This window comes from Spermophilus citellus, assembly GCF_964194105.1.
Source record: "Spermophilus citellus genome assembly, chromosome: 3".
In the NCBI taxonomy this organism is placed as follows: Eukaryota; Metazoa; Chordata; class Mammalia; order Rodentia; family Sciuridae; genus Spermophilus; species Spermophilus citellus.
Window position 1 is genome coordinate 128,367,775 of NC_138184.1, and position 21,509 is coordinate 128,389,283.

The 21,509-nt window shown below is 51.1% G+C and overlaps 2 protein-coding genes across 7 annotated transcripts; one reads left to right on the top strand and one right to left on the bottom strand.

The window, feature by feature from the left end:
• Nucleotides 1-451: 451 nt before the first annotated feature.
• Nucleotides 452-20,096, bottom strand: ZMIZ2 (zinc finger MIZ-type containing 2). 6 transcript variants are annotated; one of them, XM_081285597.1, is made up of 19 exons: nucleotides 20,019-20,096; nucleotides 11,547-11,659; nucleotides 11,335-11,449; nucleotides 10,778-10,980; nucleotides 10,391-10,574; nucleotides 9,874-10,134; nucleotides 9,498-9,677; nucleotides 8,785-8,862; nucleotides 8,444-8,612; nucleotides 7,634-7,778; nucleotides 7,339-7,549; nucleotides 6,342-6,447; nucleotides 5,966-6,123; nucleotides 4,772-4,839; nucleotides 4,104-4,172; nucleotides 3,571-3,815; nucleotides 2,726-2,895; nucleotides 2,393-2,635; nucleotides 452-1,585 (listed from the first exon to the last, which is right to left on the bottom strand). In XM_081285597.1, exons 2-19 carry the CDS (start codon nucleotides 11,594-11,596, stop codon nucleotides 1,478-1,480), a joined length of 2,763 nt encoding a protein of 920 aa, XP_081141723.1. In that variant the 5' UTR covers nucleotides 11,597-11,659; nucleotides 20,019-20,096; the 3' UTR covers nucleotides 452-1,477. The 6 variants fall into 6 exon arrangements, with proteins under 6 accessions (XP_081141723.1, XP_081141721.1, XP_081141719.1 ...); XM_081285595.1 differs by having other exon boundaries at nucleotides 11,547-11,662; nucleotides 20,019-20,092; XM_081285593.1 differs by lacking the exon at nucleotides 20,019-20,096 and adding an exon at nucleotides 19,661-19,811 and having other exon boundaries at nucleotides 11,547-11,662.
• Nucleotides 19,087-20,579, top strand: LOC308643433 (uncharacterized protein; the record flags this gene model as incomplete). Its single annotated transcript, XM_081283279.1, has 3 exons — nucleotides 19,087-19,156; nucleotides 19,400-19,989; nucleotides 20,506-20,579. 3 exons carry the CDS (start codon nucleotides 19,087-19,089, stop codon nucleotides 20,554-20,556), a joined length of 711 nt encoding a protein of 236 aa, XP_081139405.1. The 3' UTR covers nucleotides 20,557-20,579.
• Nucleotides 20,580-21,509: the final 930 nt, after the last annotated feature.

The following is a 21,509-nucleotide window of genomic DNA, read 5'->3' on the forward strand; positions in this document are numbered from 1 at the left end:
CCTGGGGGGGGGGGGGGCAGGGACTCAGGACAAGAAACACCTGGATCCTACCAAACTGGATGGGCAGATGGTAGCCAGGATTAACTCTGCACCCTCCACAGGCAGCAACAAAGAGAGGCCTCCTAGGGACACAGCCTAGTGCTTGTCAGGCCCCCTGACTGGGTAGGGGCACCCAAGACAACTGGCTCCCTGCCCCAGGACACACCCAGGAAAGGTGACATGATGGCAAATGTCACCCAGGCAGGCCTGGGACACTTTACAAAATAACTCTCCAGCTGAAGCCAACTTGGAAAATTCCAGGGAAAAGGAAATTTACCATAGGGCAGGAATAACTGAGGCTTGGTTCAGAACATCCAGAGCTTGATGTAGGGCACCAAAAGCCAGCTGTGGGCTGGGCCTGGTCCCCAAGGGAGACCACAGTGCCCCCAGCAGGAAGGAGGGACTCATTCAGGCCCACCAAGAGGGAGTCCTTTAATAGAGATTGAAGACAGGAGACAGGACAGGGTCAGGAGCCCTGATTGCACACGCAGGCCCCAAGCCAGCAGATGCAGCGGCTTCCTCCTCCCCACCTGGGTGTGGGCCCACAGGGTGGAGATGGAGAGGTGGTTTTAAAAAACACAGCTGTACTAATTCTTCACTTTCACAGAAAAGGGGAACTTGGGAGAGCAGCCCCCTGGAGAAATATTACACAGAGCTGAGTCTGCGAGCCCACCCTGAGCCAGCCAAAGCTCAGTCTCCTCCCACTGCACTGTCCCTCCCCCAGCTGTCTGCACACGGGAAGGGCAGAAAGCACAGGGAAGCCTGAGCTGGCTGTACAACAGAGGAACATGCTGACTTAAATAGCTTTCCCCTCCCTTTCTCAGCTGTTAGTGTTTCTACACTATGTACATTGTTGTGCTTTATAGCTCCCCCACCCCCAGCCTCTGCCTGAAGCTTAGGGTGGAGGGAGGAACCCCACACCACACAATGCTGGCTGGGCAAGAGCTCTAGGCCCCTGAACTATGCATTCTGCTTGGTTCTGAGAGCAGGGGCTGCAGGGCACAGGCCACTGGAGCTGCAGGCCAAGGACACAGAGTCAGCCAAATTGCACACCCGACTTTTCTCCCAAAAAGGAGTGGAAACAGAAGGGTCAATGCTTGACGAGATGCAGGCTGGGTGGGAGCAGGCAAGGGTGGAAGGACAAGGTGCAAGGCTGTGAGATTAGGGGCACAGGGTGTGTGTGCAGTGGGTGGACAGGGCACCTCAGCAAAAACCATTCTGTAGCAGGGAGGGTGATGGTGGTCTAGGGGCCCCTCCATTAGAGCACAGGCTGCTTCTACAGTTCAGGGCTGGGGACAACAGTGGCAGACCCTGGTTCTGGACATCTGATGAGGAATTTTGGGGAAGAGTGCCAGGTGTTCTGTGGGGCTTGGAGAGGAGGGCAGGCTGTGGTGATGTCTCTGAGTGTGTCCCTGCTAGGCCAGGGGTTAACACAGGATCAGTTGTTCTCAAAGAGAGAGAGCAGGTCATCATTGCTGTTTGTGGGGAGGTCAGGTGGGCCCAGGTAGGACAGCAGCTCATCAGGGTTGGTCAGTTCTGGGAGCAGCTGAGGACAAAGCAAACATGTTAGCAACTCTGGTCTCAGACCCATCATGCCCAAACTGCCCCTGCATCCAAGCCCTGTTCCCAGGCCCGGCAGGGATGCTAAGTGGCCCCTCATCTAATGATGGATTCCTAGGCCTCACTGACAGCCTACACAGTTGTCTGAGATATCCCAGTGAAAGGCTGTTCTGGGGTCAGAAATAGCTCTTGGCATGGTGCTCAATACTACCAGGCACCAGAGTGCCCATCCAAGGTGGCCCAACTGTACATGGAGGTGCACAGGCCTAAAAGGGGATCCCCAAGGTGATTCTCAGGCAGAATATAGATGGCAGAACTTCAATCCCCTAGAATTTTCTGCTCTGGACTGCTTGTTCTAATCTTTTTCATGTGGAACTTCAATGAATTTCCACCATGGTTCAGGGATGGTCAACCCTGTCTTTCATGCACTGAGCTTGGGTTCACACACCACCCATGCATGTGTCAAGAGGCAGAACCACTGAATGAGCAGACAGGTCACGCCAGATTCTAAGGAGTGCAGCAGAAACTTCCAGCCCAGTCTTCTTTGAGGACTCTTCATATAGCTACTGCAGCATCCAGCCAAGCCACTCACTAACCACACATGGTACCTGGCACCTCACAGATATTTCAGATACTCAACACGTGAATAAGAGCTGCATTTGGTTGACATTATCTGGCTGGCTCTCCCTGAAGGATCACTGTCTTCCCTTCTACAAAGCAGTGACCCAAGGACAACAGACAAGCCAACTCCAGCAACTCCCACATGCTCCCCACCACAGGGCCCAGTACTCACATCCAGTGCTGGTTCTGGGGCCTCCCCTGCCCCAGACATGCTGGGGGGCCCCATCACGCCTGTGGCAGGATTGAAGGCCAGGTCACCAACAGACCCTGAGCTTGCTTGACCCAGGGGCTGCCGGGATGCTGGGGGAGGGTTTGGATGGTGCAGTTGGGGACCTGGGGGTGCCCCAAGGTTGGAGGTGTGTAGCCCTGGTGGCCCAGGATTATGGGCTGGGTCCAAGTGGCCCACTGGTGCCATCTGAAGATGGAGAGAAGACATGTTAAAACAGCTAAGGGGCTCCCTGAAAGACCTTACCCCTATCCCCTGGATCCCTTATATCACACTGACCTGGCCTGGGAGGCAGGGAGCAGACTTCTCTGGAGTCAGGAGGCTGTTGGGAATGTCAGACTGGTAGGAGATGGGAGGTGGCCCCGGGGTGAATTCAGGAAGGCTTGGGGTGCTGGGGGTGGGGGGTGGGAAAGACTCCGGGAAGGGTCCAGGCCCCAAGAAGCTGGAACCTACAAGAGGAAAGTCAGGTTAGAAGGGCTCATGTTGGCAGAAGGGCCAGTAATGTGCCAGCTAAGGCACAGGTAGGACGTAAGAGTGCTCACCCATAGACAACAATGATTTGACAATTTTTTTTTTCATTGCAGCAAGAAGGAACTGGTCTTGAGATGATCCTAGGAGTGGGGGCCTCCAAGGTGATGGAATGGGACCCACCACAACAAAGTACACTGTACCTGCACAGTGAGTCCCCATTGGACACCCCAGCCAGGAGCCAGTCAGTGGGAGTGTTATAGCCAAGAGCCCCTTACTCTATCTAAATTGGGGGAAAGGGCCATGGCCAAGACTGTACCTCTACCACCACATCCTTGGGATGGAATGTGTAGGACAGACACCCTTGGCATGTTTTGGTTGGATATGGTTTTTTTTTTAAATATTTTTTTAATTGTAGTTGGACACAATATCTTTATTTATTGTTATGTGGTGCTGAGGATCAAACCCAGCACCTTGCACATGCTAGGAAGTGCTCTACTGCTGAGCCACAACCCCAGCCCCTTGGTTGGATATGTTTACAAAGCAGGTGCATGACCTGCATAGTGACAGTTCCATAGGCCAGGAGACTCCTCTGGAGAGGATGAGTCGCTGGTCCAGAGTCACCTGAACTTTGAGGCTGTGTGTGCTGTACTCACCCTGGCCAGGGTAGTCGCTGGGGGCAGGGGCTGAAGGGGGCTGCAAGGGGGTGAAAGGAGCAGCACCGGGGCCCAGGGCTGCAATCATCTCCATCACGCTGGGCATGAGCACATGGGCAGGGCTCATGGTGCGGCAGCGCTTCAGCACCGGCCCATCTGGCTCCTCCTTGATGTGCACATCAGGTTTCACAGGCACTGGCTTCCAGCTGCATGTGGGGTCGATGGTGATCTCCTCATAGTCAGAGCTAGGCAGGGACACATGGGTACTGTCATCTGTCTACCAAGCACCCGCTGCCCTTCAATCCCAAGGAAGTTTCCAACCAGACTTTCAACTCAAACACTCTGCTATCCAGAGTGCTTTCAGGTGCTATGTATGATGTGGAGCCTGGGATTGATATACATGGGGGACATGGCACTGCCTCTGGTCTGGAATTGAGTCACTCCAGGGTAGTGAAGAGCTCAGAAGACTACACTCATCCCAAGACTGCCCTCTGGTGGCCACAGACACGGGGTGGCAGAAAGAAGACACTTACTTCTGAATGTATATCAGGATGCCCAGCATGTACTGGTCCACCTCCAGGCCCTCCAGCAATGCTGTCTTGCTACAAGTAACAAAGGGGACATGGCTTAAAGGCCTTACCCAACTTCACCCTGGGCCCAGACCCCATCACTTCTCAGGCCCAACACCTATATGAGGTGTCTCTGCATAGTGACCCCGTGTGAGGCAACCCTGCATGAGACGACTGTCCAAGATGATGCCGTGTGAGGTGACCCTGTACACAGTGATTAGAGAAGATAACCCTGTGTGAGGTAAACTTATATGAGGTGACCCTGCATGAGGAAACTCTGAAAGTTGCCCTTGTGTAAGGTGACTGTAAGACGTTGTGAGGTGAAATGGGCACAAGGTGACCCTAAATAAGAATACCCCATGGATGATTTCTGCCTCTGGGGAATACTGGCCAAATTATATTGTTATATTGTGTGCAAGTATGAATATATAACAACAAATCCTATCATTATGTACAACTATAATGCACCAATTAAGAAAATATGGGGGGAAAAAAAAGGTTTCTACCCTGAGCTGACCCTTCCTGGTATGTGCTGTGACTACTTCCAACAGGCTTGTGTATTTGGAAGTTTCACTTATAAAAGCCTCTGAGGACGTGGCAGTTTCTCCCTTGTCACACACCATGAAACTCACTTGCATACGGGGCACCTCCAGGTCCCTCGCTCACAGTTGAGCTGTAGGTATGACTCCAGGTCAAAGCACTGCAGAGATGGGAGACAGGTCATTTCTCACTGTGGGCTAGGGTGAGGGTAATATGTTTTCTGGATTTCTGCAATGTGTCTTAAACCCAGAGGTGCTTTACCACTGGGCTACTTCCCCAGTCCTTTTTTTTTTTAATACCTTAATTTTTTATTTATTTGTTTTTATGTGGTGCTGAGGATTGAACCCAGTGCCTCACACATGTAAGGCAAATGCTCTACCAACTGAGCTACAACCCCAGCCCCCAGCCCTTTTAATTTTTATTTGGAGACAGGGTCTCCCTAAATTGGTAAGGGACTCACTAAATTGCCAAGGCTGGCCTTGAATTTGTGATCCTTCTGCCTCAGCCTCTCAAGTTGCTGGGATTATAGGCATATATCACCATGCCTGGCTCCACTGTAACATAATTCTAATGGACCATCCCAAGCATCTCAACAGAACTGGAACCCCCTGTGACCAAAGCAAGAATTGGGCAACTGTACTGATAAGGAACCATTGCCAGACACCATGTTAAAGGGAAAACTATAGTACAGAGCAGCATGTAACAGAGAGGGAGGAGAATGTAGTTTCTTGTCTAACACTGGGTATTTCTGCAAAGACAGAGACTTTCATGGTAGGGCAGGAAGAAGACCACACCCGCATCCTTATGCTTTTTAACAATGAATGCAGTAGCTAGTAGAGAAGTGAGTAAAATGGTGATTATATTTAGAAGAAACAAAAGCCTAACCTCGGGGCAGCCAGGCCCAGCGGCCTCCATGGCAGGCCTGGTCCATGGCCTGTTGGCTTAGGTGTTCAGATTCCACTTCTGCCCCAGAGGATGAGGCTGAGGTGTCAGCTCAAAACAATTTTTTTAATTGTTGATAAACATTTGTTTTTATTTGAAGCTCTTACAATTTAAATATAGCTATGAACAATAATGTGTACATTTCTGTCAGATATACAGCCAGAGTACAACTGTTTCACTGTGAAGCATACATATTTTTAATAATGATATCTATAGCTTTCTCAAGTAGTTTTTCTAGTTTAGATTCTATCCAATATGATCTCAAATTTCTGGTTGCTCCACAAGCTCAAAATATTTTAAAGGCAGCAAATTTGGGCAAAGTTCTGCAGTGACCACCCACCTACCTGTATGTGGCGACAGTCATGACCACGGGTAGGGAGCTGGATTCTGCGGAAGGTGATGGGGCACTTCAGGGACACCTTGATAGCTGTCTGTTCCACCCCATCCTCTCCGTTGGGCCCAGGGGTGCCAGGGATGGTGCCACTGCTGAAGTTCCGCTTTACTGACAACAGGGGAAGAGATTTGAGTAAAGGGTTCGCAACATGGGGAGGCTATGAATGGGGATGTCAGCCAGGACACTGAATGATCAACAGCTCCAAGGTGTTACTTAACTACTGCCATCAGCCTGGGAGAAGATGCATTGTGTGACATGGAGATGTGCCACATGAAACACTGTTCAGCTTGGGCACAGCCCCAGTGGTTGTGGGTGGGGCCACTCACTCTTGGTGATGCAGTGCTCAGCAGGCAGGAGGCGCTTCTTGAGTAGGCCCTGCAGTACGGAGCGGACAGATGGGCGATGCACCAGCTGCAGCACGAAGAGGTGGGACTGCAACACAGTGGGGGATATTGTATGTAGGGGGAACACAGGTGGGAGGATGTGGGGACATGGTTTTGGGGAACACAGCTGGAGAAGAGTAGTTATGTCAGGGGTACCAGGCTGGGAAGGGAGGGGTTTGGGGTGAGATAGTCAAGGAGAGAGGACCAGACCAGCCATGTTTCTCATAACTAGGCCCTATCCTCCTGAGTGCTAAAGCACAGTCAGGATGCTTTCTACTTTCCTGGAGCCCAGGAGACTCTGGCCTCAGGCTGCTGGTGCTCTTGCCCACACTCAAACATCTCAACAGCTCTATTGGGCATTCTGTTCTTGTTCATCCACTGCCTAGTTCTCACCTTGCCATAAAAACACAATACCTGAGCTGGGATTATAGCTCAGTAGTTGAGAGCTTGCCTAACAACCCTAGGCTCTAGGTTCAATCCTCAGCACCACATATAAATAAATTAATTAATTAAATAAAGGTCCATTGGCAACTAAAAAAATATTAAAAACAAAATACCTGTATGCCTTGTATATCTCCCTGCTCATGGCATCCAATCTTACTGACACTGTGTCTAGTTCAAACCTCCCAAGTCCCACAGAATGAGGATTCTGAGCTGTCCCATCCCCAGGCCCTTGTTACATAAGTCCAAATGAGATCCTGATGGCTGGAACCTGGGTGATGTTGAACCTGCTATGGACGGAACTCTGTGAGCTTGCTACACAACTTTGTTTCTCTCATAGTATCAACATGAGTATTAAATCTAGTAAATCTAATCTAACTGGAAAATAGCCCACGGCTTGGCTCTGGGCCCACCCATCCTCAGCCCATCCATGACCCCAGGGATAGTGATCCAGGTGGTGTTTCAGCCAAGCCCTGCCCATACCCTGCAGGATACTCACGCAGCAACAGGCGGTGACAGTGATCTGGATGGTGTTGCGGCCAGGCTGGCACACGTGTTTCAGGTAGAGGGGCTTGTGTGAGGTCTTGTTATCTCCACGCTCGATGGTGAGGGGTGTGGCATTGACGCTGACCTGCACGGAGGCTGGCCAGTTGGTGTTCATTTGCCGGTCTTCATGGTGGTAGCACTTGAACTGCAGTTCCAGGTCAGGCCTGCAAAAGGAAAAGGATGATCAGAGACTTCACACTGAGTATGGATGGGGGTGGAGGGACTGGGGCTAGGCCAGTGGGGATCACCTCAGCATCAAAGTCTTGTAGACTGAGTCTCGAAGCTGGAAGACGTGGTTGCTCACAGCCAGGTTGTGCTGCAGGCGGAAGGGCTCCAGGACTACCCCATCCCTTACAGGGAAGGTCAGCCGCAGCTCATCACAAGGACCATTACCTGGTGACAAGACACCATGTTGGTTGTAAACTGGACACCAACCAGAGCATCTATAGTTACTCAAAGAGGGCTGCTACATCCTGGAGCCCCTCGCCAGGTCTGCTCTGAAGACCTGAGCTGTACCCCACAGCCAGGGCCTCAGACAGCATCTCTCCTGAGACCCTGGGCCATAGGTCCTAATGTTCATCTGCCTCAATTACCCAGCCTAGTGTCCACTGAACTATGACAGGGGAACATGAACCCAACTCAGGCAGAAGATGTTTACAATGTTTTTTTTTTTTAGAAACCAGAAGGCCAGGATGTCAGTGGCCATCACCCAATTGCTCAATTTAAGGTTTCAGGATTCTAACTTCTGCTGTGATGGTCTCCTTGGAAGCAGGGGTTCTCAGCTAAAGATAGGCTTCAATTTTATATAAAAAATTTTGTGTCTGTGGATATTTTCCTGTAGATATCTATAGCTCTAACAGATCTGCGCAGGGCCATGAATAGAAAACAAAGGTAAAGGCCCAGAACCAAACAGTCTATCTTTAAGATGGAAACCTTAGCTTTACTTGGGATCAAGCAACTGCCCCTGCTCTCCCAAGCTCCCACAAGGCGCTAGAGCCCTGGTATTCCCCATGTCTGCCTAGTCTGTCACAGCTGTTGTCCCAAGAGTGAACACTCACCAGAGGGCGATGGGTGCAATGAGCTGAGACCTGGTTTGAGGTCAGGCAGGAAGGGAGACTTGACCTCCTGGCTTGGGGACATGTATGGGACACTGCTGCTGGGCGTCATGGGTGGTGTGGGATTGCCTGGCAGTGGGGAGCTGGGGTAGCCAGGGATGGAACGGGCAGGCTATAGAGATTGAGCACAAACAGTTAAAGCAGAATGGTAGGATGGGTGGATTAGAGTTGTTCATGTAGCACCCACTGGGAAACATGAGAACAGAGGTGGAGAAGAGGCAGTCCCTCTGTCCACATGCCCACCCTGTGAGCCTCCCAGCCATCCACCCAGCCGAGCCCCATACCCCACTCAGGCCAGGCTGGCTGTAGCTGACGCTGCCCCCGTTGAAGCTGGTGCCCTGCCCGTTGAACTGTTCTGCAGGCTGTGGGAGAGAAAACTGAGTGCATGTGGGCCCTGCCCCCAGTTGAATCCCCCGGGCCTGATCCTAGAAGTTCACCACAAACAGAGCTGCCAATCTGCATAGTCTTTATGCTCTGTTGTATATCCCACATATTCCATAAGATACATTACCAATATTAAAATGTAAAAAGATACCACTATAGAAAAGGGGTGACTCCACACATGGAAGGGGCTGAAATGACACAGGTGCACTCAAACCTCCCCTTTTTATCCTCCTCCAGCTGTACTAACTTGCCCACCCAGACTCCTAGTGAGGTGCTCTCTACCCACCATGTACCCAGATGGTGTACCACCAGTAGAAAAGGCTTGTTCCCTAGATGGGTTTCTCTACAGCAAGTAGAGGGAATGGGGACATTTTCCATAAAGAATGTCAGAATGGCTTGAGTGCTTGCCTGCTGCTCCCTATGCTGAATTTTCAGAGAGATTCATGAATCTTGTAGAGGTTCCTTTCAGAATTGAACCCTGCACTGGCTGGGACCCCTGTGAGGTTCCACCCACTCCCTGGCTAGCCTATACCCCTCAGGGGCAGGACTGCCTCAAGGTCCCCACTATTCCCATGACAGTGGGCCTGGCATAGGCCAGGGGAGCTGGCCCTACCTTGTAGTGCAGTCCTGCAGGGCCTGGTGCAGACAGGGACTGGCCCATGCCCTGCTGCAGGGGTAGTCTGTGCCCAGGGTAAGAGGGGGAAGGGGCAGGGGGTTGCCCGGGGCCGGGCGCATACTGGGCAGTGCTGGGCGCGTACTGGCCTCCTTGTAGGTACTGTTGCCCTGGATACACCTGAAGAAGCAAATACCCCAGAAAGAAGAGGCATCAGCAGGCAAGTAGTGCCCCATGTGCTGGGGGCAGGGTCCCCTGGTCCTGCTGAGCATGGACAATTTTCTCACTGTAGGAGCTGCTTTTACCACAGCTCTGAGGCCACTTGGGTGGGGGAAACAGCACCCAGGGCCCCAGGTTGGGTAATCAAGACACTCACCTCAGAGTATGCTCTCTTGACCCCTTGTCGGGGCAGCGGCTGGGCCTGGGGAGGACCAGGGTACCCATGCTGGGGTAGGCGCTGCCCTGCATACAAGGGCGTCATGCCTCCTGCCCGAGTGGGGTTCATGGCCATGGGGGAGAGGCCAGAGGGGCCCATCATCCCTCCCATGCCAGTAGGATTCATGCCAGGGGGGACGCTGGGCCCCCGGGGACCTCCATGCTGCAGAAACTGGTTGTTAAAAGACTGTCCAGTCCCCATCTGGGAAAAGAAAAATTCAGAATGGTTTACACTCCCCCCACAAATGGGCACATGGCTCACTGGTGCCCTTGCTACTGGTTTCAGGGCCTCTCCCCCTTCAGACTCTTTTTTCTTCCTACTCATTTCTCTTTCACTGGTTTCATAAGCCCCCAGTGAGCACATTCCATGCTTGACCCCAACACCTTGCTGAGATTTCCCTGGCCAAGTCCCACACACGCTGGCTGCCAAATGGGAGGAGTTGGGGGGTTGCCCTCACCGCTCCATATTGGCTCAGCTCCTGGCTCTGCTTCTCTTGCAGGGCAGCCACGGTGGCTGTGGCTGTAGCTGTGGCAGTGGCTGCAGCGGCAGCCACGGCAGCTGCAGCTGCTGCTTGTGTGAAGTCAGCGGAGGGTCGTGCAGCATGTGAGGGGAGACCCAGTCCCCCTGGGCCACCTGCATATCTGCAAGAGACACAGGACTGCCACGCTCTCTGCACAGACTCAGCCTAGGGCCACACAGCACTTAGGGGGAGCCAGTTCTTTCCAGACTCTCCACGGTAGCTGCTGGAGCCAGTGGGGAAGCAGAGAGGCAATGTCCAACAGTTCAGAGGTGCCCGCCAGGTTGATGGCTTCTAGCCATCTGTCAGATGAGGGGCCCTGCTTACCCGGTGGTGAAGCTGGGGCCCCCGGGGTAGCCCCCACGGCCATACACACTTTGCTGCACGTAGCCCTTGCTAGCACCACCTTCAGCAAATGCCTGCTGTCCCAGGCACTGCGGGGAGGTCAAGGCGGAGCTGCCACCTGCCACACCAGGCATCATGGAGCCACCAGGGGGGCTTCCTGCAGGGCCCATGGGGTTCCCCAGAACCTATAAGGAAGTGGGAATCACCAAAAGGAACCAGCTAAAGCACCCTCTTCAAGCTTTAGCTCTAAAGTACTAGAAACCAAAAGACCTGGTTAGTGGTGGTATAGGGGACAGGTGGGGGCGGGGGCTGTGGGGGAGTACCTGCCCATAGGTCAGGTTGGGGTTATTTGTGGAGGCCGGCTGTAGACAGAAGAAAACCCATGGGAGTGTGAAAGAACCAGCACCCAAGGACCTGAGAGAATCAGGAAGCCCCATCTTTATGCCCCAACCTCCCCATTTAAGTTCCTTGTCTTTCAGAGCTCTAAGGCACTGCCAAGGCTCTCACTGCTTGGGGGAGGGACTCAGGTAGGTGCTCACCTGGCTCTGTGTTGCGTTGCCGACTCCCCACACGGTAGTGACCACGGATAGCGACCCAGCCGGCTGAGTGGCGCTTTGTTGCCAAGGCACAGACTCGTATGCAAATGAACCATCACTACAGGAAGAGTGGCTGGTGAGGCCTAGGTCAGGAGGCCACAGGTGCCCAAGAGCACAGGGCCTGCAAGGGACAGGCCACAGGAGCCCACACTCACCCGTGTGGCGCAGGGGGCAGGGCAGGTTTCATGGGGTTCATGGAGTTCATTGGCGATAGAGCAGCCCTACAGACCGGGTCTGCCAGTGCTTATCTGGGACTCTGTTGCTCTGGCTGCTGGACAGGAGGGAAAGGATATGAACTTAGATGCCACCTGAGACCCTTTTAGCAGAGTAGAAAGAGCCCAGGGCCACCAGGCCAGCCCCTTCTTCTGCAAGGGATGGCTAAGCTCCAGTGGTAGGTAGGACAATGGAAGAGGCTGATATTGGCTCACCAGCCCAACCTCTGTGCCTCACACCCAGCCCAGAAGCTGGCATGAAGCCTTTCTGACCCAGGGTCTGCCACCCAGAACCCCTGGATCCACCCTGGAAACGGACTGATTCCAAAAACTTGCCACACTCTCCCCCACACCAAGAACTGGATATCTATCCATGTAAAGCTATTAAAAAAGTCACCCCATAGTGATTCGGGGATAGAGAACAGGTTGCCAGAAGCCCCTCAGGAGGTTCTGGCAGGGAGGACACAGGGCCAATAAGGGCATCACCAACTTGGGATCTTGATCAACCTGGGCAGGGACCTGGAGGGGGGCAAAGCTAGTGGGGGCTCTAAATAAGAGGTTGAAAAGGTCAAGAAGCAGGTACAGAACAGCTACCTTCCAGCCTGGCATGGGGGAGGGGGATGTGGGATACCTGCTGAAGCAGGATATATGGACCAGCAGCCTCTGGCTGGCAGGTCCTTCTCACCAAGAGAGCAGCATAGGGGCTCTAGGTCAGGGAACCTCAAAACTGACTCAGATGCCACGGGACGAAGGGCTGCCTGAAACTGCAGGCACAGGGGCCATACAAGCAGTCCTACCCCTATTTAGACATTTAGAGTAAGTTTCCAACCAGGCAGAGACATACAGAGCACAACAAGTGGAGGACTGATAGGCACCAAAGCCTTGGAAGGGACCCGATGTGGCAGGTGTTTATAAGCAGGGGTGGGGGAAAGGGATGCTGAACCACCTCTATAGGGTCAAGGTAGGTGGACCACAGGGATGTGGTCATAGTAGACAGCAGGTCAAGAGAGTACAACAGGCAGGTACTTGTAGGACATGATGCCAATACTATGGAACTCAGCCTGCTGTACTGAATTTGCTGCCCCAATTAGTGAGCCACAGGAATCTTTGGTCTGTTTCCAAGTGCCACATTCCTCACACTGCCATAAGCAAGACCCTTACTCAAGCCAGGCCCAGACACTCCTAGGCCCCACTCCTATACTGCCTCCTTCACCCAAAACTGGTACTACCTTCGGTTCTAATATATATAGGTCACCCCTACAGAGGCACATAGGACAACTGGTAAGTGGTTCTCAGGAAGCTCCTGGGGGAGGCCAGGTATGTTTCACCCTGGATCTCACAGCCTTTGGGGGCTGCAAGGCTGCCACACATACATACACACACACACACACACACACACACACACACACACACCCCCCAAAGCATGCTGACCTCCTGTGGTTCCCATCTTGCCACCCTACTTACAGGGCCAATCTCTTGCCCAGGAGAAAGAAGGTATCTGACATGAAGGTAAGCCCAGCACCCACCTAACTTTGTCTCACCCATATCTCAGTACTGGCTGAGGTAAAGCATCCTTATCTGCTCTGCAAATACTGACCTAGAACCTCAGCAAAGGTGAACCATGCATCCAAGGGCTCAGAACAGGTAAGAATGAGAGGTGACTTAGCCATGCCTTGGCAAATGGGACACCTGGACCTCCACTGGCCCTTCCCACACCCAGCAATAGGCTTTGTGGGAAAGGAAACCAATTAGAGGAGAAGGAGGAAGTGGAGGGATGTCCCAGCTACACGAGTCAGGTCCCCTGTCCTCAGAGATAGCCAGATCCCTTAGCCCCTCCTCAAATCAAGTCCTGACCCAAGAAGCTCAGGCCAGAAAAAAGCAGGGAATTAGGATGGCTCAGCCATGCAAGGGGAGGCTGGCATCCCTATTCCCACTGCCTTTCCTAGGATGATGACCCACTAGGAAGGGGGACCTGCCAAAAGGCAGAAACTTCTTCCCAGACCTGTTGGGTAGGATCTGGAGCAACTGTGAGTATTTCAGGAATTAGAAAAGAGATATAATAATCACACTGTGGTACTAACAGAAGGACAGAACTATGAAATCAGACACAAAATATATCCAAAGATATAAAAGCAATTCAGTGGAGGAAGATCAGTCTCTCCAACGAATTGTGCTGGAATAACTGGACATCTATAGAAAAACTAACAACAAAACAAAAAACAAAAACCCAGGGTGCGATGGGGGTATCTAGGGATGTAGTCCTATGGTAGAGTGCTTGCCTGGCATGCATGAGAACCTGGGATTGATCCCCAGCGCTAGGGAAACAACAAAACAGAAAACAATCCAAACCTTACACCTTATACTGAAATTAAACTCAAAATAAACTTGGTCCTAGGTATAGTTGGTAACACAAAATTATAAAAAGTTTAGGAAAATTTGGAGGAGAAAACCTTTGGGATCTAGGCTAAGCAAAGAGTTCTTAGACTTTATATCAAAAAACATAAATCCATAAAAGAAAAAAAAATTGATGAAATGTACTTCATCAAAATTAAAAACTTTTTTTAAAAAAAATATTTATTTATTTATTTATTTTTAGTTTTCGGCGGACACAACATCTTTGTTTGTATGTGGTGCTGAGGATCGAACCCGGGCCGCACGCATGCCAGGCAAGCGCGCTACCGCTTGAGCCACATCCCCAGCCCCAAAATTAAAAACTTTTAAGGACAGGAAGGTAGTTTAGTGAAAGAGTGCTTGCCTAGCAGGCAGAAGGCCCTGAGTTCAATCCCCAGCATGGCAAAAAAGAAAAAAAAAATTTTCCCCCCATCTCAAGTGGTGCACCCCTGTGACTCCAGTGACAACTCAGGAGGCTGAGGCAAGAGGATCCCAAGTTTGAGGCCAGCCTAGGCAACTTAGTGAGATCCTATCTCAAAATAAAAAATAAAAAAGGCTAGAGGTGTGGCTCAGTGGTACAGTGTCCTTGGGTTCAATCCCAGCACCACAAAAAATAAAAATAAAAAATAAATTTCCCCTCTAAGAAAGACCTGTTAAGAGGATGAAACAGCAAGTTGCAGAATGGAAAAAAACATGTGCAAACCACATATCCAACCAAGGACTAGTATTTAGAATGTACAAAGAATTCTCAAAAAAAAAAAAAAAAATCCAATTAGAAAATACACAAAAAAACCATGAAGAGACACTTCACCAAAGAGGATATACAGATGGTAAATAAGCATATGAAAAGATGCTCAGCATCACTAGTCAGCAGGGAAATGCAAATTAAAACCACAAAAAGACATCACTATACATCTAACAGAATAGTTAAAAAATAGTGACATCACTAAATGCTGGCAAGGAGAAACTGGATATCTCATTGCTGGTGGGAATGTAAAATGGCACACTGCTGTATAAAAGTGTAGTCTATTCTTTTTTTTTTTCTTTTTTTCTTTTCTGGGCATTGACCCCAAGTGTGCTCTACCACCAAGTTACCTCCCCTGTCCTTCTAATTTTTTTTGAGACAGGATCCTACCAAGTTGCCCATACTGGCCCTGAACTGGCAATCCTACCTCAGCCTTCTGAGTAGCTAAAATTACAGGTGTGTACCACCTGCCATTTTTAAAAAATATTTTTCTTTTTAGTTGTAGATGAACACAACATTTTTATTTTATTTATTTATATGTGGTGCTGAAGACCAAACTCAGTGCCTCACACATGCTAGGTAAGTGTGGGTTAACCATTTTTACAGAACTAAATACTTAGCCACTAAACTATGACATAGCAACTGGGCATTTACTTCAGAGAAATGAAAACTTTATATTCACATAGAAACCTGTACATGAATGTTTATAGAATAATTATTTGTAATAACCATTGTTAACAGCTAAAGGGTGGAAACAGCCCAGATGTCCTTTGGTGGATGAATACTTAAATCAACTATGATACATTCATAGCCTGGATGCCAAAAAAGAAATGAACTACTGATAACACAAAACCACCTGGATGAATCTCCAGGGAACTATGCTGACTGGAAAAGCCAATAGCCAATTGCCAAGACTATATATTCACAAGACGGAAAAAGCCAATTGCCAAGACTATATATGATTCCTTTACTTGGCATTTTTTTAAAGCCTTTTTTTTTAAGTTGTAGATGGACACAATACCTTTATTTCATTTATTTATGTGGTGCTGAAGATGGAACCCAGTGTCCCACACATGCAAGACCCCAGTGTCCCCTGCATGCAAGATAAGCACTCTACCCCTGAGCCACAACCTTCAGCCCTACCTGCCACAGTCTGGCTGGGCACAAAATAACCGAGCCGCCACGAGGCACTTGTAGGTTCAAACAGGAACTACTTTATTGCCCGAACTCCAGAACTCCACGGCACTCCTGGGAACTCTCCCAGCTCTCCACGGGGCTCCGTGAGAACTCAAAAGTAGCGGGCAGCAGGAGCGCCCTACTGCCGGACAGCAGGAGTCTATATACAACTGAATACACAACCTGTTTCAATCCAGCATCATCCAGTCACAGCAATTATACACAGCTTAACTTAATTATCATCTTAATGGCTTGCTGGTGTCACCTCTCAACCATTCCTTCTGGCAAAATGCCAGGCACTATCCCAACTCGGCTGTGGCTCTCAACACCTACCTGGCATTTTTGATACATCAAAATCAGGGAAATGAACAGACTGTTGGTTGCCAGGGTTAAAGGTAGTGGGAGAGATAAATTTGTAATTTTGGCAAGAGGGAGGTGGGAATGAATATAAGCCAGCAACAGGAAGGAGCCTGTGGACTGTATCAATGTAGTGTCCTGTGGTGATGTTATACTACAGTTTTGCAAAATGTTACCATTGGGGGAACCTGGGTAAAGGATACAAGGGACCTCTGTATTATTTCTTAAGAACTGATTCTACAATTACCTCAAAACAAAATTTTTAATTATAAACCTAGGAAGAAGTGGGGGGCAGGAGGAGGAGGAGGGGGAGGAGGGGGAGGAGGAGGAGGAGCAGCAGCACCAGCACACCACCACCACCACCACCACCCACCACCCTCTTAAGAGCTGTCCTGGGCTGGGGATATAACTCAGCTGGTAGAGTGCATGCCCTGCATGCACAAGGCCATGGGTTCAATCCCCAGCACCAAAAAAAAAAAAAAAAAAAAAAAAAAAGCTGTCCTGACAACCCTTCCCAAGGCAAAGCTGGTTGGGTTGGCCCAGCCCATCTTGCTGTGCCAAGCAGCATAGGGAGGAAATCAAGCAGTGAGCAGAGTCCTCTGCCTCACTTCAGGTTACACAGGACAACAGTTCCCCAATTTCAGTGCATGAAAATCAACTCTCAGACTGATGAGAGGATGCCCTGCCCCACACTGGATCAAAAGGTTGGGCCAGGGCACCAGCCTGCATTTCTAACACATTTGCAGGTGCTACTGTTTCTGCTGACCACACTAGGGGAGCCTCAGATCTAGGAAATGCAGAGAGCTGGGGTGAAGGGAGACAGAGAGTAGGTGTATGATGAAGAGGAGCCCATAGCAGCCTCATGTGTCACATGGGACTGGAGAATTCCACCTACAATGCTTCTCTGCTATGGGCAGAGACCACAGACATTTCCAGTTCCCCTTGAGTTTTCCTCTCTAAACTGAGAGGATTTCCTGTCAAACTCCTGAAGTGATACCTCTGGTCTCCTGAGGGCATTTCTTTCTGTAAATCCCCCAATTCCCTGGGTCTGGTATCTTATGACCCTTGCTCCTGACCACAGAGCGGTGTTCTGTGAATTCAGACCCTCCTCCCACCTTCTCCTCCCAGGAAAGGCTGGGAAAGAGGCCAGGTCACTCAAGGTCTGGCCTGCCTGGGGGCTTTCCTCCCATACTCTCATTAAGCTGAAAGCTAGAGCCCTGAACATAGGTGCTCTGGCTTGGGGTCAGTCTAGAAGGCAACAAGTCTTTTTAGAGGTCAAGTCACATTTTCCTCCAGAAATAGGACTTCAAAAAACTCATTTTCCATTCCAGAGGTGCAGGAGGTTGAGGCAGGAGGATTGCGAGTTCAAAGCCAATCTCAGCAAAAGTGAGGCGCTAAGCAACTCAGTGAGGCCCTGTCTCTAAATAAAATACAAAATAGGGCTAGAGATGTGGCTCAGGGATCAAGTGCCCCTTAGGTTCAATTCCTGGAAGAAAAAAAAAAGAATTTTTCCCCCCCAGATTCCTCTTTCCCCAGTGTCCCAGAGCAGCCACAACTAGTCAGTAGGCAGACTCTCTGAAGCAGGCCACCCTTTCTCAACAAGTTGAAAACAAAGCAGACTCTCTGCCTTCAAGTATCTAGGGTCAAGCCAACTCAAGAGAGGATGGGGTCAAAAGGTCTTCAAGAAACGACAGCTTTGGAGCCTGCCACACTAGTACATGCCTATAGTTCCAGCTATTCAGGAGGCTTGGACAGAACGAGCACTTGAGCTTAGGAGTTTGGAACCAGCCTGGGCAACAAAGAGATCCCCTTCACAAAAAGAATCCAAAAAAAAAAAAAGAAAGAAAAAAGAAATGACAGCTCAGGAGTGAGAGAGGAGCAGGGTCTTCAGTGCCAAAAGATGAAGATCATGTGCATAGGCAGCTGGAAGTCTTGCCTCCCCTACCTGGGAGGCCACAACACTGACTGGCCTCACTGTGGGGCTAAAAGTCAGGATATCAGATTTCATCAAGAAGTTCAGAATAAACACTGACCAATAGTCCAGGCATGGGGCATTTCAGTGAATGGCTAAAGGGACAACCCAAACCTGGCTTCAGTTTACAAAGTGTAAAATGGGTATCTGGTAGCCACTCTAGGACTGCAGACACGTGACATGACTGTCTTTGTCATCAGCCCTTGAAGATCAATCCTAATAATGAGGATGCTCCCCAAACATGCTGGGCCTACACTCCCAAAGTCCTCCCCTGCTCTTTCTCTTCACTCCTACTTCCAAGCTTGTGATCATCGCCAGGTGTGACAAGGGCCCCAGTTCAGTACTGCTGGATGTAGTTAAGATTCCTTCACTTCTCCTGTTACCACTCTCAAGTGTCAAGGGATGCCCTCAGTTCTAGCATGCCAGGACTTGGTGATGAGTCTTCCACCTTATCTGTATCCAAAAGTCACATGTTTTGTTTGTGTCCCTGTGAAATCTGCTACAACACAAATGACTTAAAGACATCACCAAGGATGTTCTTGTAACTACTGGAAAGAGGATACCCTAGGGAGAAGGGGATCAGAGCCTAGGGGACTAGGCAGAGATGGGGTTTTTTGTTTTGTTTTTTCTTTTTTGAGGACAGGGAAAGTGATGGGGTAAGCAAGACAGCAGGCTGTGGGGATAGGATACCTTGAGGGAACAGGACACCTGGGAGACATAGAGCACCTGGCAGGGGTAAACAAAGCACTGGGTGGTGGGGATAGGATATCTTGGGGGCGGCGGCGACCAGGACACTTGGGAGGGGGTAGAAAAAAGGCATGCCAGGAGAGTAGGGCACCCTCATGCCTGAGCTTCAGTATGTCAGGTTTGGACAAGGGTGGCCTCATGAAAACCACAGCTGGGGACTGACAGGTCAGTGTCGTCCGACCCAAGAGCAGCGCATTCTCTCCTCTGGTCTGTGACGACCTCAAAGGACCCCTAATGGTGAGCACACAAGTGGGAAGAGAGGGTCGCACAGTGAAGGTGAGACCGCCTGGCCCCACAGCCAGGAACCGCCAGGTTTGGGGCGAGGGCCGGATCAGTTTCCTTAGCTCTGGAGGAGCCTGAAGGCCGCTTATACCCCTCGGCCAACCCCCAACAAAGGCTCGGGGTAAGGATGGGACGAACCAGACACCCACGGAGACGAGTATGCCCAAGACCACGACGCAAGCGTGGCAGGTGTTTGCAGGTGGGCGGCAGAGCCCACGGCCTCCAACCCGGCGGCGAAATCCGCCACAGGCGCTGCAGCAGGCCTGGGGGGACCTCGGGGGAGGGGCCGCACCTGCCGGTCCGCACCTGCCGCACCTGCCCGCCCCCGCCACCCCGCACCTGTCCACAGGCGGCGTAGCCAGGCGCAACCCCCGGGGCCCCGCTCACCTCCTCCCGGCCTGGCGCGGCCCCTCGCCGCGGCGGCCCCCGGCCCGCGCCGTTCCATGCGCTCAGCCCGCCCTCCGCGCCGCCCGCCGCCCCTGGGCCGCCGCCGCCCGCGCCATCGCGCCGCCGCCCGCTCCGAGGGCACAATGGAGCCGCCGCCGCGCCGCTCATGCATATGCATGACGCCGCGCCGCCAGCCCCGCCTCCCAGGCCAGAGCAGCGGAGCCCCGAGCCAGCGCTCGGGCGGGGGTGTCCATGGGCCTGCGCGGCGTAGAGCAGTTAAATGGGCCAGGACCGCGGGCTGCCGGGCTGACGGGAGACGCGACTACACCGTAACCTGTGCCCCTTGCCCCCTCCACACCTTTCCGAACGCAGCGTCGGCGGAGCCACCGCGCGCTTCCTGCTCGCTGTCCGCCGGGGGCGGGGCGGGGCGGGGCCGGGGCGCCGGGGCGGAGCTGGGAGGGAGGTGTGGCCGAGAAGGAGGCGGGGACTAGGGAAGGCGGGATCTGGGCGGGGCTTGTCGGGGGCGGAGCAGAGTGCGCGGGGCCTGGCTCATGGCTGCTCAGGCCTGGTCAGCGGGCGGTTCAGTTCGGGCCCTTCAAGACCCGGGAGTGTCTCGCCTCCTGCCTGGTCCTGGCCAGGCTAGTTTCGCCGCCTTCTCTTCGTACCGAACTCTATAACTCTTCGCGCCGGCTGCGGGATGAGGAAGGACACAGCGGGGAGGCCGAGACATTGGGTGTCACCTAAGGGACCGGGCTCTTGATAGGGACCTGAGAGGCCCCTCATTAAAAAGAAAAAATTCCTGAACAAACTGCTACCCTCACCACTGAATTCTCTCTTTCCCACAGGTCACCTCCCTTGAAAAGTCACTATTGAGAACTTCCTCCTGTAGGAAATAGCTTCTCTTTGATCATTTGGGACCTTTCGAATGCTATTATCACCCTTTAAGTATTCTGGATTTTTTCCCACGCCAAGGAAAGGAAAGACCACATTCTCCGATTACCCACAATTATAATTATTATTATTGTGACAAAGTACTTATAACGAAATATATCATTTTGATTATTTTGAAGTGTTCACCTCTGTGGCATTAAGTACATGCATTTTGTGCAACCACCACCACCATCCCTCTTCAGGATTTTTCATCTTCCCCAAGAGAAACTCATATCCGTTAAATACTAACTCCTCATCCCCACCCACCTAGCCCTTTCTACTTTCTTTCTTTCTTTTTTTTAACATTTATTTTATAGTTGAACACAATACCTTTATTTCACTCATTTATTTTTTACGTGGTGCTGAGGATCTAATCCAGGGTGCAAGACAAGCGCTCTACCGCTGAGTCACAAACCCAGTCCCCCTTTCTACTTTCTATCTCTGTGAGTTAGACTTTTCCAGGAGTACCTTACATAAATGGAATCATACAGTATTTTGAAGTGGGGATACTGGGGATTGAAGACAGGGTTGCTTTACCACTGAGGTATATTTCTGGTCCTTTTATTTTTGTGTGTGTGGACATACCATATTTAGTTTATCCACTCGTCAATCAGGCATACCCTACAATTATTTTTTTTAATTTTTTAATATTTATTTTTAGTTCTCGGCGGACACAACATCTTTGCTGGTATGTGGTACTGAGGATCGAACCGGGGCGGCAGGCATGCCAGCCAAGCGCGCTACCGCTTGAGCCACATCCCCAGCCCCACAATTAATTTTTAACATTGCTGAAATTTCCTCCCTGAACCTTGTACTTTGTTTCTTGGGGGAAATCATTAGTTCATTGAACAAATGTGGCAGGCCTGCAACATGGAGTCTTCGCTGATTGAACAGTGGATTCCCGCCCCCCCCCCCCACC

Bases quoted from the DNA above. Each gene is read 5' to 3' on its own strand.
- ZMIZ2 (XM_081285597.1), bottom strand. From the start codon at position 11,596: ATGAACTCCATGAACCCCATGAAACCTGCCCTGCCCCCTGCGCCACAC. The intron at 6,124-6,341 runs GTGAGTGGCCCC...CCCTGTTGTCAG, and splicing joins TGAGCACTGCATCACCAAGA to TAAAGCGGAACTTCAGCAGT. The intron at 1,586-2,392 runs GTGAGTACTGGG...CTTTGTCCTCAG, and splicing joins CCCCAGAACCAGCACTGGAT to CTGCTCCCAGAACTGACCAA.